This window comes from Triplophysa rosa, linkage group LG23 (assembly GCF_024868665.1).
Source record: "Triplophysa rosa linkage group LG23, Trosa_1v2, whole genome shotgun sequence".
Taxonomy (NCBI): Eukaryota; Metazoa; Chordata; class Actinopteri; order Cypriniformes; family Nemacheilidae; genus Triplophysa; species Triplophysa rosa.
In genome coordinates, this window is record NC_079912.1 from 11,014,585 (window position 1) to 11,033,223 (window position 18,639).

An 18,639-nucleotide genomic window follows, 5' to 3' on the forward strand; every position below is an offset into this window, starting at 1 on the left:
ACTGTATGTACTTAATTGAAGCTTTGTTCTAAAGAATGAGAGACGGTCTTTGACTTGTTTGTATATTTTGTCAAATGTTATGCTTGTTGAAAAGGGGAACTCCTGAAAAGTGATACCCACATAATTACTGTCTGAAAACAATTCCTACAGTCATTACAAATGAGCCACTGTTGTAGCAGGACTTCTGCTTTGATAGTCTGTCTGTACTGCTGTAGGTAAGCCTTCATTACATGATTGTTATATTATATGATTGCCTTTGAACACTTTTAACTCAAATTCTGACTGAATTCATCTTAATTATTACTAAAAAGGTGATATAGGCTTTTCTTGAAATATATATTTAAGTTTGTGGCAGCCATATGAATACAATGCGGTGGAACAAAAATGTTGATATTTGTCTGTTCAGGAAATGTCGGTTTTCTCATTCATGGCTCTTCTGTTCAGCACATCTGTTATGTTATCTTCACCTTCAGGTGAGCCAGTTTCTAATGCCGACTACAAACGAAAACCGTCAAGAGGTTAAAATCTTAAAGAGCTCATTTTGTGTTGCTTATGTGTGTTTCATTTCTGTTCTCAGGAGACACTTATAATGCTGAATTAAGTAACATAACAGCATTGAGTGGTTCTTGTGTGCAGATACCTTGTACATATAATGTGTCTGATTTTGAAGACAAATTAATAAGAGCGCAGAGGATATTTGGTATTTGGCTAAAGACGACACATGAGATGGCTGGTTTGATTTTCAACAGCAATCCACCTATCATTAAAGGATTAAGTCATATAGAGATGGTTGGAAATCTTAGTCGGCGTGAATGCACCACTGTTTTCTATAATGTCACGAAGAATCATTCAGACGTCTACTACCTCAGGGTGCAAATGGAGCCAGACATATTTAGAGCAACATTCATGACTCCCGTCAATGTTACAGTCTTAGGTAAGCCTTACACTGCAAAAATGTCACTGAAGTCACTTAAATTTGCTGTTAAAACAAATGACTGTAACGACAGAATTTCCATGTTTGCTTTTATTTACCAGTATTTTCATACTTTTTGCTCTGTAGATGTGCCGAATCCTCCTGAACTGAATGATGTGGATGAAGTGATGGAGGGCACTACAGTCAGTCTGAGGTGTTCTGCTGAAGCTCCCTGCCCCAAAAAACCTCCTACATTATCCTGGTCTTACATCCCCACATCTGCCAACATCACAACACAGATACAAGAGAAACCTGATAAAACTCAATCTGTGATTTCCACAATGACCTTCAATGCTTCATACACGGATCACAAGAAGAACATCTCCTGCACTGTAACATATCCAACGCACATCTCTAAAGACACAACTGTGGAAAACACCATAACGCTACAAGTTCTGTGTAAGAGAATTTGAGTAGTTTTCTCTCTTTCATAAACATTTTCTATGTTCAGATGTCTACTATTTTGTACCTCTTTATTTTGTACCTAAAGTTTTCCCAAAAGAAACTCATATCAAACTCGAACCAAATGCTTCAGTCTCTGCTGGCACTAATGTGACTTTAACCTGCAAAAGTAAAGCAAATCCATCATATGATATGAACTACACCTGGTACAAACGTGGAGAGCAGAAACTTCTGGCATTCGGAGAGAAAATGTCCTTTAATGTCAGTAAGATCAATGAAGGGTGTTACTTCTGCAGAGCAGAGAACAAATATGGTGCACAGACATCAGAAGACATCCAGCTGATTGTTGAAGGTGAGTTTAATACAAATCTTTGACATGATCATTGTGTAGGGAATAGTTTCATAAAGGCTGGGATATGCTTTTGAGCTTCTAAAATCACAATGTGCATTTGGATGCATTATTATTGTGTACAGGAAGTGAACTGTGACTGAACCAACTTTTTTTTGTCTTATAATTTCAGCCGGATTCATTGTAGAGTCGTCAGATACCTTCATTCCTTTGGTCGCAGGATGTGTTGGAGGCGCTTTAGCTTTTCTGCTGTTTTTTCTTCTGGCAATGATTTTGTACAAAAAAAGGTTTGTACAACTCAAGATCGTCATGTTACAGAAGTGATTCTGTTTTGCTTTCAAGCTTAATTTTACAGCATACACAAAATGTTTTTGTGGTGGTTCATGTCATATGGATTTCTAAACTCAAATTTCAATACAGAAAACAACGGACACAAGCGTCAAATAAACCTGTCGTCGGGGAGGCTGACCTTTCTGACCAGGTTTGCTCTAAACATTTTTAGCAGATTACAGTAATGCCATTTCTAATAGAAAATGTCACCAACTCCCACATGCAATTGTTACTATTGAAGGTTAATGGGTTATTATTTACTGTACATAAACCGAAAAGTGAGAACTGTGGATCTACAATAACATTCATGTAACTTCTTGTTAAGGACCAGAATAAAGATGAGCCGGTCAGTTCCATTTATATGAACAATGCTTTTGTGTCGAGCGAGCAGCCTGAGATGACAAATGATGAGAGTGACACAATTCACTACGGCGAGATTAACTTCTCCACCATCCAAACCAAAAACCACACTGAAAGAAGCTCAGGTCAGGAGATCATATATGCTGAGGTGTGTCACCAAGGCAAAAAGATGAATCAGGATTAGTCGACATTGAGATAAGCATATATGTGAATGAACAATAGCATTGTTTCAGCTTGAAGTGTCTTTTTGTTTATAGAACTGCGATGGGATTGTGAATAGTTAATCTTAATGAACTTGTTTTTATACCGTTGAGAATTATAAGTGTTTAGTGTTTTATCACTTGACTGTTATATATATATACAGCATACAGTAAATGTCTTGAGAACAGACTGTAATTGTGATTCAAATCAATTGTGTTTAATTAAATGCCTAAAATTTGTTTGTGTACACAAGCTGAATTGATTAATAGTTCAAATCAGCACACACACCGTGTGACTGGTAAAAATATTTACATACAGTGTATATTTTCATTATTAATATAGCATTTTAATATAGGCTAGATTTTAAAGCTTTTTTAAAAAAAAAAACAAGAACAGTAAATGTTAGATTTTAATTCCAGGAACAAAAAATCTGAACTACAAAACTGTAATGAACTTGAGCTTGGAAGTATGAAATAACAATTACTTTCTGTTTGCTGTAGAACCTTAGTCTATACATAGGTAAAAGTGTGTTTTTATGTGTCACCTGGATGAAGTAATGTAGGATTAACTAAATATCCACAGACTGCTTATGAACATGATGCTGCATGAATAAAGAATTCTAAAATTCTTGGCTGGGCGTCACAGATATTTGTTTTAAATACAAAATGACTGCAGTACTAAAGGTGATGCTTTGAAAGTGATGGTTAACTGTTTAACATGGGGATAGTTTATGGACACGTTGTGGGGTTTAAACTATAATTCTTTTTTGGCACACACTGTGCTATATAAAGGAATAGTTCACCCAAAAATGAAAATTGTCATCAATTGCTCACCCTCCATTTGTTGTAAACCTGTCTACATTTCTTTGTTCTGCTGAACACAAATTAAGATATTTTAATAAAAGTTTGTAACTAAGCCGTTTTAGGTCAACATTGATTCCCATAGTAGCCTTTTGTCCTACTATGGAGTCAATGGTGACCCAAACGGCGTAGTTGCAAACTTGTATTAAAATATCTTAATTTGTGTTCAGCAGAACAAAGAAATGTAGACAGGTTTACAACAAATGGAGGGTGAGCAAATGGTGACAAAATGTTCGTTTTTGGGTGAACTCTTTCTTTAAACAACTATGCTACTGCTCTGTTATTTAAATCTTTGTCATCACTTTTCATATGATGTTATTCACCTGTGAGTTAAAGGGGTCATATGGCGGAAATACGTGTTTTTCTGTGTCTTTGGTGTGTTATAAGTTGCCCATGCATGTATTAGACACGTAAAATTGCTAAGATTAAAGTGTCAGAACAAAAGATTCATTCTATCTAAAAGCGAATGCGAACCCAGACCTGCCTGAAACGCCTCGTGTAACCACACCCCGACGAATGTACGTCACTTCGTAACATGATTTGACTTAAGACCGGCCAAATCTAAACGCAAGTGAGGTGGGCGTAGTTGTAAATCTCATTGTATCGTCACCGCCGCAGCCATGTCGCGGAGACGCTGTGTGTTTTGTTGCGAAAAGAAAGACTCTTTGTTTGCTCTGCCAAAAGATGAGACAACTAAAAACGAATGGTTACATTTTATTTACAACACTGTTACAGAAAAGTACAATCCGAATGTTCAAGTTTGTGCAGCGCATTTCACCGACGATTGCTTCACGAACGTGGGAGAGAGATTAAAGCAGGTGCTGTGCACGAAAGCTTTGTTTAAAAAGTGGGGCCGTTCCAACCATTAAAACTTCACTGGCGCTTCAGATTCGCAGCCTGTAAGTATATTTTCATTGTAAAAGACTCTGTTATGGACTAACGCGAGTTGAGTTTGTCGTGTGTTTGTGATCTGCAAATGCAGACACGCGCGCCACGTGAAAAAAGACAACATAAGTCCTAATAATCAGTAATAATGTCCCAACTAGAGGCAACACATGTCGTGTTTATAATGGGGTTTATTGTCTTTGTTGAGTCGCGTCGAGATGTAGCGTAACACTGGTTGATCAAGAAGGGCTAAAGCGCTTAATTAATTATGTTACCATTCCCTGCTGTAATGCGACCTTGCTTCTATCTCACACAAACTCTGTATGATGTATATGGTTGTTTGTTTATAGTCTTTATAACGTCGTATATAAAAGGTAAAACAATTAGCTATAGTTTTGAACTATTTAACATAATATTTGTTTAATAAAACCTTACCAATCCTTTACATTGTGCTCAAGTCGCGCTGGCAAAGTTGATGTAGACCTATCGGCTTGATCATCTTCATTTTCCGTATCAGATTCGGGCTCGAATTGATATAAGGAAGTACCGATGACATTTGATCACCTGTCAGTAGAATTGCTTGCGAACATGATGTTCCGAATATGGTAAGAGGCGTAACATTTCCGTGAAATGCTTGCAGTATTCGACCAATCACTACGCACTGGTTAACTGGCCAATCATAGCACACCTCGCTTTTCAGAGCGATGAGCTTTGTAAAAAATCAGCTTGTTTTAGAGAGGTGGGGCAAAGAGGAGATACAAACATGCACGGTATGTGGAAAATACAGCGTTTTTGAACCTTAAATCCTGTATACACATTACATTACATCTAAAACAAACAATAATATTCGTTTTAGCCGTGTCATATGACCCCTTTAATCACCACATCACTTCTGTGTTCGAAACTCTTGGCAAATTTGTTGCAGGAAGAATAAATTCATTGTTCTATCAGGAAAACATTTTCGACTTCTGCTGTTCTCACTCAGTACAAAACTACAGACTGCAGTGCTATAGGTAAGATTTAAATATATTTTTAATTTTGGGCATATTTTTGTTTTCATTTTCAAAAAAAAACTAAACAGGGAACAAAAATGAAAAATGTTTGGCAGCTGTGTGGATTATAATGCTGTGATTATTTATTTCTAAATTAATTCATTTAATTATTTGTTATTGCAGCATAAGAAAGTTGTCTTACAAATGTATAAAACAATTCTTTTCTGTTGTCAGGAGACACTTATAATGCTGAATTGACAAGTAACATTACAGCTTTGAGTGGTTCTTGTGTGCAGATACCTTGTACACACAATGTGTTTGATTTTGAAGAGAAATTAAATAAAACAGAGAGGATATTTGGTATTTGGCTAAAGATGACACGTCAGATGACTGGTTTGATTTTCAACAGCAATCCACCTATCATTAAAGGATTTAGTCATATAGAGATGGTTGGAAATCTTAGTCGGCGTGAATGCACCACTGTTTTCTATAATGTCACAAAGAATCATTCAGACGTCTACTACCTCAGGGTGCAAATGGAGCCAGACATATTTAGAGCAACATTCATCAGTCCAGTCAACATTGTTGTCTTTGGCAAGAGCTGTTCTGAGAACAAACACGGTGCACAGACATCAGAAGACATCCAGATTATTGTTGAAGGTGAGACTTTTGACATGTTTATTGTGTATGATGTGGTTAATATTGAATATTTATTCTTGTAGAATTCAGAAAGATACCAACACGTTACTGATGAAGAACTAAGTGTTGTTTTTATAACTTTTATCATTTACATTACTGAACACCAACAGCAATTATAACCGTTTGATCGCAGGACCATTAGAATTCTCTGTACCTCTGATCGCAGGACTTACAGGAGCATTTTTAGCCTTGCTGTTGCTGTTTATTCTGGTTGCACTTTGTAGAAGGTAGGTACAGTTAGTTTTTTTTCTAAAGTAAAGCTTTTTGTCATTTCTATAGCTCTTGATTGACAGTTTGGAAATTACACTACAAATCAGGGCCAGTATTCATGAAAAATCTTAGTGCAAAAAGTTGCTCCTAGTGACAAAATTCTAAGAAAATTATTAGAAATGTGGGCGTTTCCCCTTAGAATTACAGAAAAGATCCCAGTAAAGAAGAAAGTAATTCATAAAGTATCTTGACCCTTAAAAGAGCTCTTAAGGTCCAAAATTTTAGGAGTAGCGAGGAGGACTTTTAAGAGACTTAAGAGTTTCTTTAGCAGCAGAGAAAATGGACAAAACATGAAAAGCGAGAAGAAATGTGTTGCAATGCATGACCATTTCCATATTACTTTTAAGGTTTATCAGATTTTTTATTTTTATTGTTTTTTGTGTGTGTGTGTGCGTGCGTGCGTGCGCGTGTGTGTTCAACTTTTGATTATTTTGGTTTTGGTTTTCTTGTATAGCTGCTTTGATGCAATGCAAATTGTAAAAGCGCTATAAAATAAAATGACATTGAATTGAATGACAGTGAGTTAATAAGACACAACACAGATGTTTGTGACCGATCCTATTAGAGACACGCTAACATCTCCAAAACAGCGCAGAAATGCCATAGCGCCAGAAATATAAGAAATCACTACATGAACATATTTAGCAACTGGAGAAATGCAGGTATGCAGAAGAGATGATTTGGTTCTGTCACAACAGTGATCACACAAACAATTACAGCACTTACAGAAACTTATTGTGTCACTGTTCATTTTCTATCAAATACGTTGACATTAACAGCATGGTAAATAAAAAAAATAAAGAATGAATATTTATACTGTATATAGTGCGTGTGTGTGTGTGCGCTTGTGTGTGAGTACGGTAAAACAGGAAAAAAGACATGTGCAATTTCAAACTTGACCCTATACTTAAAAGCGCTCTTTTTTCCTTCTTGGTCAACCAACCAATCACAGTCTTTAAAAGACTGTGTCATGCATAGTAACGAAGTCAGCCCCGCCTCCTCACTAAGATAAAAGTTTTTGTCTTTTCCTTGCTCAGAGTTGCTCTCAGATTGGTCCTGAAAAGTTTTTAAGCTAAATTAAGAGCTTTCTTAGAGGATTCTTAGACGCTTTAAGAATACGGGCCCTGATCTGCATATATGCATTTGTGTAAATATACTATACAAATATACAAATAAAGGTGCTTAAAAGCTTAACCCTTCAGTCAAAGGTTCTTTAAAGAACCATCTCTTTCTTACCTTTTTTAATCTGAAGAACCTTTTTTCACCACAAAATACCTTTTGTGGAACAGAAAGGTTCTTCAGATGTTAAAGGTTCTTTATGGAGACAAAAGGTTCTTCTATTCTTTTGAAGCACCTTTTTTTAAAGAGTGTATTGGTTTGTGAATTTCCTATCAACAGAGTACAAAAAGCAAAAACGTCTAATGAACCCACTTTTAAGGAAACTGACGTCTCAGATCAGGTATGTTTTTATTTCTTTAGCAGATCACAATATTGCCATTTTTAATAAAAACCATATCAACTCCCAAGAGAGTTGATCTTCAGTAATAGTTCTGTAATATTCCTTTCAGGGTCGGAAAAAACATTCACAGGTTGATGGCACTTATGTTAACTCTGATTTCATTAAAAGTGTGATATGTCAAAGGATGAGAAGAACATAAATCCAGACAATATGGTTCTTTGCCCAGGAAAGGAGATGAAGATTATTCTACATCAAAATCATATGCATGAATAAAAACATGAATTAATCATAAACATAAATAAGCACAATAAGTTTTTAATTTTACAGATAAGTACTACATTCATCAGCTTGGATGGTCTCATATGCAAGTGTGTTTTTAATAATATTAGAAACTGTTTATTGCATGTTTGGTAATTGTGAATTTTTGTGAAACTTTTATTCTGTAATGCTTCTGTGATACTTGGTAAAATAGTCATTTTATTCTGAAAGTTTGGTGTGCAGTTTTGTGACTTGACTCACATATGTTTTCTCTTAGATTACATCTTAACCGCATTGAAGGATGACTGTAACGTGGAAGGCGGGACGAGAGCCGTGAGGGAACGATGCGAGGCCGGTGACGCGAGTGATAATGAGTGTCAGCTGCGCGGTGCACCGGTCTCGCATCTCTCACGGAGGAGCTACGGAAGCATAAAAGGTCGAGCGACAGAAGTGTACAAAGAAAGAGGACCAGGCCTGGACATTTTGTTTAGTTTTATTTATGTTTGTGTGGCCTGGCAGTTGACCGTGAGGTAGCTGTCGGCCCTTTACTTTCGTTTTGTTGTTGGCTTATTTTATTAAAAGTTTTATTTAATGTTTGCCGGTTCCCGCCTCCTTCCTTCCTATTCTTGGAATGTATTACAATGACATTTTTAGTCTATAAGGGTGCCACAGTTATTTTATATGCTGCTTGTGCAGCTACATGTTTCTTCATTGTTCAGTTTCTGTTTTTAAGTCAAGGAACGTGCAAAAATGTAAACATTTTCTCACTGTTCATTCTTGCTGTTTCTTAAAAAAAAGCTATATTGAAACTGGTTAAAATCTTTAAAAATCAGGTTCAGTTCCTTGTTTCAGACCTTAGTAAAGCAGAAAATGATGCAAGTGTCAAGTTTAGTCACACTTAAAGATGATTCACAGTAGACTAGAAATGACTGTGATGTTGACAGGTCATCCAGTTACACAATCACTACACTCTAAAAATTTTGTTATTTCAGCCCAGCATTGGGTCATAAATGGACAAACCCAACCGTTGTGTTATATAAAGTAATAAAGTAATGGTTCCTTGGGTCACATCTGCTGGGTTAATTCAACTCAACAGTTGGTTTGTCCATTTTTGACAAAATGCTGGGTTGAAATACCCATCCATTATAGAGTGCGCTGTTCATTACAGGCAAATGGCCTGTAAACTGCTACAGTTGCTGGTCATTGTTGGTCACAGTTTATTCTTTAAACATAACGCATCAGTGATGCTGTAGCATTTTATTTATTATGATATGTTGTACTTTAGAGTAAGAACAGGTTGACTAAATAATATTTTTACTACTTTGGGTAAACTGTTTCTTTAAGGTCTGATATATACTCTTGGATTGTGTTGTTGCTTTTCTTCGTGTTGGCTAAATTGCAGTACTTTTTCCACTACAACTGCCTTCCTGTATGACATGTTTAGGTTGTCACAAGGAAGAGTTCTTTAGACACTTCTGCTTTTGTTCTCAAAACTGTTTTGAGGTAAGAGCCCTTTCCACTTTGAACTCTTTTATTCTTTTCCACATTGTGTATTTTTTATTTCTTGTATTTTTTGCAACATCACTGTAATGAGTTTACAGTAATTGAGTTTAAAAGGTTTTGTCGGTTCCTGGAAAGCGGGTGAAATTTGCAGTAGCCCTCTGACTCTGATAGTCAAGTCAAATACATGATGGTGCTCAACACAGTCAGTAAAAAAAAGTAGTTTTTTACAACGGCAACTGGTTTAAACACAAATCATTTAGTATTAATGTAGTCGTATTATTATTGTTAATGTAAAAGTTATTCATCTAAAAGTTATTATTGTTAATGTTCAAAGTTATTTATGGACTCGTAGCACATATGCCTTCATTTTATTCACATTTTGAAAAGGGCTTGAATGCTTATGCAATAACTATTTCAGTTTTAAATTTTTGCATAAATTTGCAAAGTTTGCTACAATCAGTTTTTTTTGTCATTATCGTTTATGGAGTAGATTAATGTACATTTTTCTAATTCAACGTATAGTTTAACATATGCAGCAACATAACAAAATGTGAATAAAATTAAAATGCTTTCGCAAGGCACTGTACACACAGTAAAACAGCTTTAGCAACTTTAACTTAATGCCTTCAGGTTAGCTCAGTTATTTAAAATATTCCTCAACAAAACTGTTTTAGTTTTATCAAGTTAAGTTGGCCAAACTACATTCACACAAATTTTAGGACCATGATGGGTAACACATTTAACTGATGATAACACATTTTTACAAACCATGACCTTTTTTTAGCTGCAGTCAGCACTGATAAGTGAATTTCCCCACAAGGAAGGAGGTTTGATTTTTTTTAAGATAATTAAAAATAAGTAAGCAAGTAAAATTTATTTATATAGCACCTTTCACAGACAAGAGATCACAAAGTGCTTTACAACACTATCAGTAAAACAAATCAAACATGCAATCAAATATAAAATAAAAACATGACAACAGAAACCAATTAGAGCCCAAATATCAATTGAATCAGAAATTGAATAACCGCCCAGCTGTACTGTTAATTAAAAGCTTGTCCAAAGAGGTGCGTCTTTAGGTGTCTTTTAAAGAGCCCATTGATCTCAATCCTAGAGGGAGAGAGTTCCAGAGTCTTGGAGCCACAGCACAGAAAGGTCACCTTTCGTCTTAAGACGTGTTCGATAGTTAGATGGTCCCGGTCAGAGGACCTTAAAGACCGACCAGGAGAATGTACATGTAATAGATCCTGAATATAGGAAGGTGCCTGACCATGCAAGGCTCTGTAAGTAATTACTTATTGCACTCTAAAAGCAATAGGCAGCCAATGAAGGTCCTTAAAGGTCTCCTCAGACGAGCACTTTCAACAAGTTGTAATGATTTATTAGGGTCTTCATGAAATGTCTGGAACATATTTTGCTTAAAAACACTCAGTGGCTGTGTAAACAAAACCCTTCTTGCCTCGTCAAAAACAGCTATGCTCACAGCAACCCGTTTTGGTGCATGTCTCTTTAACTGATAATGAGTTACAGCGAACACCACCCCCCTTCTGTCCGGCGTGTCAACACAACACACGTGTATTATCTGCCATGGCAATGGTTTAGCTAAATGATATTTCCTGAATTCCTCTGCGGTTAGTTTCGTCTTAAACATGAAATCATTCGTCCGGAGACAAAAAAATCAGTCACAGCAAACAGCGCATCCTAATGCGCTTACCTTGTGCGTGAATGCTTACCTAAAATCCACGGAATCCACTGCAGATCTCAGCGGAATTACATGGATTTTAGCGCTTGTCATTGACAAGTTATAACGTTACACACACAACTTGAGAGCTAGTTTGCTGTGACAGATTTTTCAGCCTAAGCACGAATGATTTGAGACGTTTAAAACGAAACTAACCCCAGTGTTCGCCCCTGTTCATTAGCAAAACAAACAGCTTGCCGCAGCTAAACATATTAACGCACATAATGTATTAACATTCATACAGCTAAACTCCACGTTTCCATCTGCACTTATATACAGTAAGTTTAACACTGGCTTTGAATGTTCTATTGAGCCCGTGACTGACTTAGCTGCCTTCTGTCATGACTGGTGAGGGAACAAGGACACAGTACGAGGACCCAGACGCAGACAGCGGATAAGGGGTTAACAAGACATTTAATAAAATATAAATACAAAACAAAGACCCACGTGGGGGTAACAAAACAAAACAGGGGAATCTCCAACAGGACAAGACTAAGATAAACATGACATGACATGACATGACATGAACTACAAATGACTAAACTAACACAGAACAGGCACTCACCAGACAAACGACAATGAACCAGCACGAGACAGAAGACACAAGGGCATAATAAAGGGGATAAATCAAGAGGGGACAGGTGCAGGACATGAACTAATTAACAAACAATAACGAGGAGACGAAAGGGCGGGAACAGAGACGCCACACCGGAGAGTGGAAGACCATCAGGGACAAAACGTCACTCTCCACATAAAACAAGAGGTTCTATCATGGTTCTGCCACTAGGTCAAGAGAAGCAAGACAAGGTGGGGCAGAACCATGACAGCCTTCGCTATCATATGCTAACGTTATCCTCCTATATATATGGTACATTTACATCAATTCAGACTGTTGATAAATATTACTTACATCGGCAGTTTTGTCTCGTTCAGTCGGTCGGTCTGGATCCCTCTTGAGGAACAACTTTGAAGCTAATCCTGCTTGTACTGTCCCAGGTTGAAAAAGCACTCCGGTTTGAAGTGATTCGCGCAAACAAGCAGGTTTTTACTTATGGTTTCTGATGGATTTCCACTAAAAATAAAATAAATCCACTCCTGTCACTTCCTAGGTTTGGACTCTGTGCAGCGACTACATTGCATGTTGTCCACGAACTTTAGCCATGGCGTCACGTACAGCGCTATCGCTTGTGAAAACAACAATGGCAGAGCGCGGTGGTTGGAACTGTGTAAATTAAGGGGCGGTAACATTATTATAAAATCCGCTTTGGACGTCACAATCGGAGCGAAATCTGAATGGCTCGAATTTTTCACATGCTTACAGGGAAAGGCACACCAAAACAAACTTACTGGGTTCATATTTTTCACATTTTCTGGATTGCAAGATGCACCGGGGACCCGATTATAGCACTTAAACACAGAAAAAGTGGGGTTTTCATCTGACGTCTCCTTTAAGAACAGGGGTGATGTGGGACCTCTTCCTGGAACTCATCAAAAGTCTTGCAGCTGCATTCTGTACAACTTGTAGCCGCTCCAAAGACGATTTGTTTAAACAAGTATACAGAACATTGCTATGATAAATGATAGAAATGATAAAATATTATTTTAAAACTGTTAATAATCTTGCTAAGAGGAAGCATATACAGATTAAACAACAGAGGACCAAGCACAGACCCTTGAGGCACACCACAGGACAAAGGGACAGAATCTAGCTGACATATAAGGTCCTATACACACTGAAAAACTCCTATCCTTCAGATATCCTCTTGAAAAAGACAAGTGTCTATCATTATTATAAAGCATTATAAAGAGGGGAGTTTGATTTTGGCAAGGCTTGCCGAAATCATACCAACCCAAATCTCAGGTTTGCAATGTCAGAGACGCATGAAAATGGATGCTGGTGACATCTCTCGATCTGTAGTCTGTCTCTTGAAAAAGACAGGTGTCTATCATTATTATAAAGCATTATAAAGAGGGGAGTGTGATTTTGGCAAGGCTTGACGAAATCATACCCCCCAAATCTCAGGTTTGCAATGTCAGAGACACATGAAAACGGATGCTGATGACATCTCTCGATCTGTAGTCTGTCTCCTGAAAAAGACAAGTGTCTATCATTATTATAAAGCATTATAGAGAGGGGAGTGTGATTTTGGCAAGGCTTGCCGAAATCATACCCCCCCAAATCTCAGGTTTGCAATGTCAGAGACACATGAAAATGGATGCTGGTGACATCTCTCGATCTGTAGTCTGTCTCCTGAAAAAGACAAGTGTCTATCATTATTATAAAGCATTATAGAGAGCATTATAACCCCCCTCATGTTACATTACCTTTTCAACTTAAATCAATAAATCTTTCTGCAGGATCATCATTTGTCTATACCCGTTTAAAAAACATTTAAAAAACCCTTTTTTTCAAATTTCAATTTGATAATTTATACATTATTTTATATCGTCAGATGTGTCTGCTTTCTTTACAGTGTGTCCTCAACTACATGTAATTTTCTGCCTTGTGTAAGGTCTAGGTGTAATGTACACATTTAGGTGTAATGAAAAGAGTTGATTCAGTCAGTAATGCATTGCTGTTTACAGTCATTTGGAACAACAAGAAAGTCGATTTAGTTTAATCCAACGTTATTTCTATCCACTAAGTGCTTATTCTCCGTATGTAAATATAAGACATTTATTCAAACGAAGTTTAAATCAATCACATAAATATTCCTGTATTGCTTACATTGTCTAAGAATGTGACATTTTCGTAACGATTACTGAAAAACACGAGTTTACAGACCAGAATCGCCTTTGTAAACCAGTGGTGGCATCGAGTGACGTCATGCGCGCACACGCGAAGGCAGTGCGATTCTGGCAGGGAGTGTGTTTTCGGCACAACACCGGCCCCATACGTTATCGGCCATCGCCTCTGATCTGACCCCATACGTTAGCGGCCCACCGGGAAAACGCCCGGTACGCCAGATGGCCAGTCCGCCCCTGATTGCAGGCAGCATCGTCAACGTGAATATTAAAGTCACCGACAATAATCAGTCTGTTCAACTTAATAATGGATGATAGAAAATCAGTAAAATCCCTCAGAAAAGGGGTCACTGGACCAGGCGGCCGATACAGTAAAATACAATAAAAAGAGTATAATCGACCGACCTTAGTTATCTGTAGTTCAAAAGAAGAGTATGTATCAGCGCTCCTCGACTAGCAAATAAAATGTCTTTTAAAAACCACAGCAAGTCCTCCACCGCGGCCCACGAGACTTGGCGTGCTGATAAATGAACAATCCGCGGGACGGAGCTCAATCAAATGGCAGTACTCCATACTCCGTTGCCAAGTCTCAGTCAGAAGCATAAAATCCAGGTTTTTAGAAGTAAATAATTCACTGAGCAGAAATGACTTGTTTGTGATTGAGCGGGCGTTTATCAAGGCCATCTTGAGCGGTACAAATCCAACACCTGAAACAGAAGCGGAGGCTAGCGGTTGCGACCTCAGGTGCTCAGTGCATACTCCGCGACCAGTAGTAGAGATTCTCCGAGGCAGCGGGACCAAAACCCTGGAGAAATGCGGAAAAACGGTGCGAAGACACGACGGTCTGGAACCACCATGACAGTGCCCCACCTTTAGGAGTCTCTTAAAATGCACCTGTCTCCCTGCCCTTTGCCCTCTCCTATTAGGCCTTCTCCATTTCGCATACTTATAGCAGGTGCAGACGGACATATGTAAGGGTCTGAGAATGCACCCGAGCCGTACCAGGAACAAACGCCACCGCACTCGACCATAGAGGATCGGATCAACAGCATCGTTTGGCGATCGTACATCCATGAAGACACAACATTTGTGGACAAACTTAACAACAGTATAGCGCAAAAAACAAATAAAACAAGTCGGAATAAGCCTCCGGCCACATCGGCAATGCCAAACACAGGCGCCATGCTGGTGGGAGCCTGGGAGGGGAAAACTAACGCTTTTACTATGGAACGCTTTTTAAATGTATTCATTAAATGCTTTTTTATCTGTGGTGACAAATTGTGCTTGTTATATACTGTAGCATCTGGTTGTACAATATGGTGTCACTGTGAAGTTACAGGAATGTAGTCTGTGTTGTGTTTTGATGAAGTATGATGTGATTCTGTTATTTTTGGTATTTGTTCCAGTAAATTCTTTTCAGTGCCCTTGATAAGAATCCAAATGGCTAGAATTCAGATCACTTTCTTCATTATCATCACCAGCTCTGTGTTACTACACACTCGTTCAGGTTCGTCAGTCTGTCTATAAATCATGCACTAAGCATTAGCAGGTAGCATTATGGTTATTTGGTGTTTTTTTTATGTTTCAGCTGATGTGTATTCAGCTTTACTTCCAAACACAGTAACAGCTCTCACAGGATCTTGTGTACAGATACCCTGCACATTTGATGTCCCTGATTTTGATGAGAAACTGCAGAACACAAAACAGATTTATGGAATTTGGATGATGAACTCTCCACACTTTAATAAAGAAAATAGTTTGCTAGTGTTTAACAGCAGTGAAAACATCACCCAAGGATTCAGTCACATAGAGATGATTGGAAACCTGCAAAAGAGAAACTGCACCACTGTCTTCTATAACATCATGATGAATCATTCAGACACTTATTACTTCAGACTGCAAATGGAGCCAGATGTGTTCAGAGCAACATTTAACACCAATCCAGATGATTCAAGTGATTCACGCAAGACTGTGAAGATCAATGTTATGGGTAAATGCCAACACAGACTATCTGTTTACTAACTTAAATTAAAATAAAAAATATACGCTTAACAAAAACAGACTTCAAAATGTGTTAGATGTGCTCATGTTAAGGTAAAACATTACCTCTGCAACATCCCATATTATCAGACAATTTTACCAACAAAACCAATCATGAATGCGCGTGCCTTTAAAACTGCATTTGTACGTGCTTTAAAAATAACTATCTACAATTATTCCCCCTGCAGATTCACCACATCCTCCTGAACTCAGTATCACTCCACATGTGTCCAAACATGTGGAGGGCACTTCAGTCAGTCTGAGGTGTTCTGCTGAAGCTCCCTGCCCCAAAAAACCTCCCACATTATCCTGGTCTTACATCCCCTCATCTGCCAACATCACAACACAGATACAAGAGAAACCTGATAAAACTCAATCTGTGATTTCCACAATAACCTTCAATGCTTCATACACGGATCACAAGAAGAACATCTCCTGCACTGTAACATATCCAACACACATCTCTAAAGACACAACTGTGGAAAACACCATAACGCTACAAGTTCTGTGTAAGAGAATTTAAGCCGTTTTCAATGGTTAATTTGTTATATTACTCTTTTGTTGTCAAATACGTATGGTTATGTTTGGTATCAGTGGAGTTAAACACTGTGCAAGTCTCATCATTTAATGTCTGTCATGTGTGCTTTCTCCCCCAAGTTCCTCCAAAAAAGACATCTGTCAGTGTTGAACCATCTGCTTCAGTCTCTGTGGGCACTAATGTGACTTTGACCTGCAACACCAAAGGCAGTCATTCAAAAAACATTAGCTACACCTGGTACAGACGTGGACAGGAGACACCTCTAGCCTGGAATAAAAATATTACCCTCATTGTTACTCATAATAATACAGGATGGTATTTCTGCACAGCACAGAATAAATTTGGCAACCAGATGTCAGAAGAGATCCAGCTCATGATAAAAGGTGAATATTTAACATATTTAACAAAAAATATTTAACCTACAGAAAGTAACTTTTATAGATTTGGATATTTAACGGAATTCACATTTATGTTCTCAGTCATTTATGAAGCATCTTTGTTGTTAAATAAATGTATCCCTGTTGTGTTTCAGAGCACAATGGATCCTCTAAATCTGTGATTTATGGCTGTACAGGAGGACTTCTGACTTTACTTGTGCTTTCTGCAGTATTTGTTTATTGCGTGAGGTACTTGACTGAATATATTTTTTGTCTTTGTTGTTATTCCTTTTGATGTTATATGCTTATGTAAGCAAAACAAATACATTTAGATTGTATTGTCTAATAGGACAAGGGCATCCAGTCAGACCAACATCAGAGGAAGAGATGAGGTGAGTGTTCAGGTGAGTTATAATTTCTATGAAGATTTTTAATAAAATGTTATGAACATTAATTGTTTTCTGATCTTCTAAATATAAATATTGATCAATTTTCCCCTGATTTTTCTCCTCAGACTGAAGATAAAAATAAAGACATGGAGATCTATTCTAACAATGCTGTCGAGATGACCATAAAAACTGAGGTGACCGAGGACGAAACGGATGAGATCCATTATGGAGAGATTGACTTCTCCGAACTCCACACAGACAACGTGACCAGAAAAGACCCGGAGACAGAGTATGCTGAGATTCAAAGATCAAAGAGAAAGAGACAATTGAACAGTGACCAGAAACAGGAGGACCTCTACGCTCAGGTCAAGACAAAGTGATGTTTATGTCATTGAATGAACTCTTTATGACATTGTACAAATTCCAGAATGGATAAGAACTTTCACAAACATTTTGACGTATTAACAAAGTTAGCATAATTTTAATAACACAACAATTTTTTTTTAGCCGACCTTTTATAGTTCTTGTAAAATTCTGTGGTGCTAATTATTGTGGTAATATTTATTTTCATGTAGCATCAATGTTTTAGTGTATTTAGCTCAAGTACTTTTTGAGCTTATGTCATTAATTACGAAATATCAAAAACTGTAAAACTAAACAAAATCTGTAAAAATGTTCACATATTTTACAAATTATTCTTTTAAAAATTCTAGAAATTTCTGTAGCAGGGAAGGTGGGATGAAGCGATTGGGTGACTACGTCTTGGTTTGTGAGGACAATATTAGTCACATAAGCCAAAAATTTTCGGTAACACTTTATAATACTGTTTCATACTTAATAGGTAGTTATGCAGGAACTAATGCAGAACAAATGGTTAGTGCTGCATTAACACTGTAGTCATTACAGATCACTAATAAGGAAGAAAGATTAACTAACCAGTAGGTAACAGCATACTGATGTTTATGGCAAGTAACAGTTAGTTACTTATTACTTATTTAATAGTCATTAATGACAACTAAATGCTGTATGTCTCCCGCAGAACTATACAATAACTAAGACTCATTTAAAATAACTATCTACTAACTACTTATTAACAGCTGCTAAAAATTATGTCAATTAAACTAGTTATATATAATCTTGATTACTATTAAAAATACAGTTTTAACCTATTTTGTTTACTTTCAGTTAACTTCATTATTTTATATCTCTATCAAATATTGTCCTCATCAAGATTTTATTTTTCATATATAAATGAAATAAATCGAATG

General features: G+C 37.2%; 2 protein-coding genes across 4 annotated transcripts; both read left to right on the forward strand.

The window, feature by feature from the left end:
* The first annotated feature begins 169 nt into the window (after positions 1-169).
* On the forward strand, positions 170-3,210 carry LOC130547315 (B-cell receptor CD22-like). Of its 2 annotated transcripts, none has more exons than XM_057323168.1 (8): positions 170-215; positions 407-473; positions 750-934; positions 1,061-1,372; positions 1,464-1,727; positions 1,897-2,011; positions 2,145-2,205; positions 2,380-3,210. In XM_057323168.1, exons 3-8 carry the CDS (start codon positions 787-789, stop codon positions 2,596-2,598), a joined length of 1,119 nt encoding a protein of 372 aa, XP_057179151.1. In that variant the 5' UTR covers positions 170-215; positions 407-473; positions 750-786; the 3' UTR covers positions 2,599-3,210. The 2 variants fall into 2 exon arrangements, with proteins under 2 accessions (XP_057179151.1, XP_057179150.1); XM_057323167.1 differs by having other exon boundaries at positions 177-215; positions 578-934.
* An 11,939-nt stretch (positions 3,211-15,149) lies between these two features.
* Positions 15,150-18,601, forward strand: LOC130547186 (B-cell receptor CD22-like). 2 transcript variants are annotated; one of them, XM_057322938.1, is made up of 7 exons: positions 15,150-15,534; positions 15,616-16,017; positions 16,256-16,576; positions 16,725-16,988; positions 17,138-17,231; positions 17,332-17,386; positions 17,497-18,601. In XM_057322938.1, exons 1-7 carry the CDS (start codon positions 15,468-15,470, stop codon positions 17,749-17,751), a joined length of 1,458 nt encoding a protein of 485 aa, XP_057178921.1. In that variant the 5' UTR covers positions 15,150-15,467; the 3' UTR covers positions 17,752-18,601. The 2 variants fall into 2 exon arrangements, with proteins under 2 accessions (XP_057178921.1, XP_057178922.1); XM_057322939.1 differs by having other exon boundaries at positions 17,332-17,374.
* The last annotated feature ends 38 nt before the right edge of the window (positions 18,602-18,639 follow it).

Bases quoted from the DNA above. Each gene is read 5' to 3' on its own strand.
- LOC130547315 (XM_057323167.1), top strand. From the start codon at position 410: ATGTCGGTTTTCTCATTCATGGCTCTTCTGTTCAGCACATCTGTTATG. The intron at 474-577 runs GTGAGCCAGTTT...TTCTGTTCTCAG, and splicing joins TATGTTATCTTCACCTTCAG to GAGACACTTATAATGCTGAA. The intron at 1,728-1,896 runs GTGAGTTTAATA...TTATAATTTCAG, and splicing joins CATCCAGCTGATTGTTGAAG to CCGGATTCATTGTAGAGTCG.
- LOC130547186 (XM_057322938.1), top strand. From the start codon at position 15,468: ATGGCTAGAATTCAGATCACTTTCTTCATTATCATCACCAGCTCTGTG. The intron at 16,018-16,255 runs GTAAATGCCAAC...TTCCCCCTGCAG, and splicing joins TGTGAAGATCAATGTTATGG to ATTCACCACATCCTCCTGAA. The intron at 16,577-16,724 runs GTAAGAGAATTT...TTCTCCCCCAAG, and splicing joins CATAACGCTACAAGTTCTGT to TTCCTCCAAAAAAGACATCT.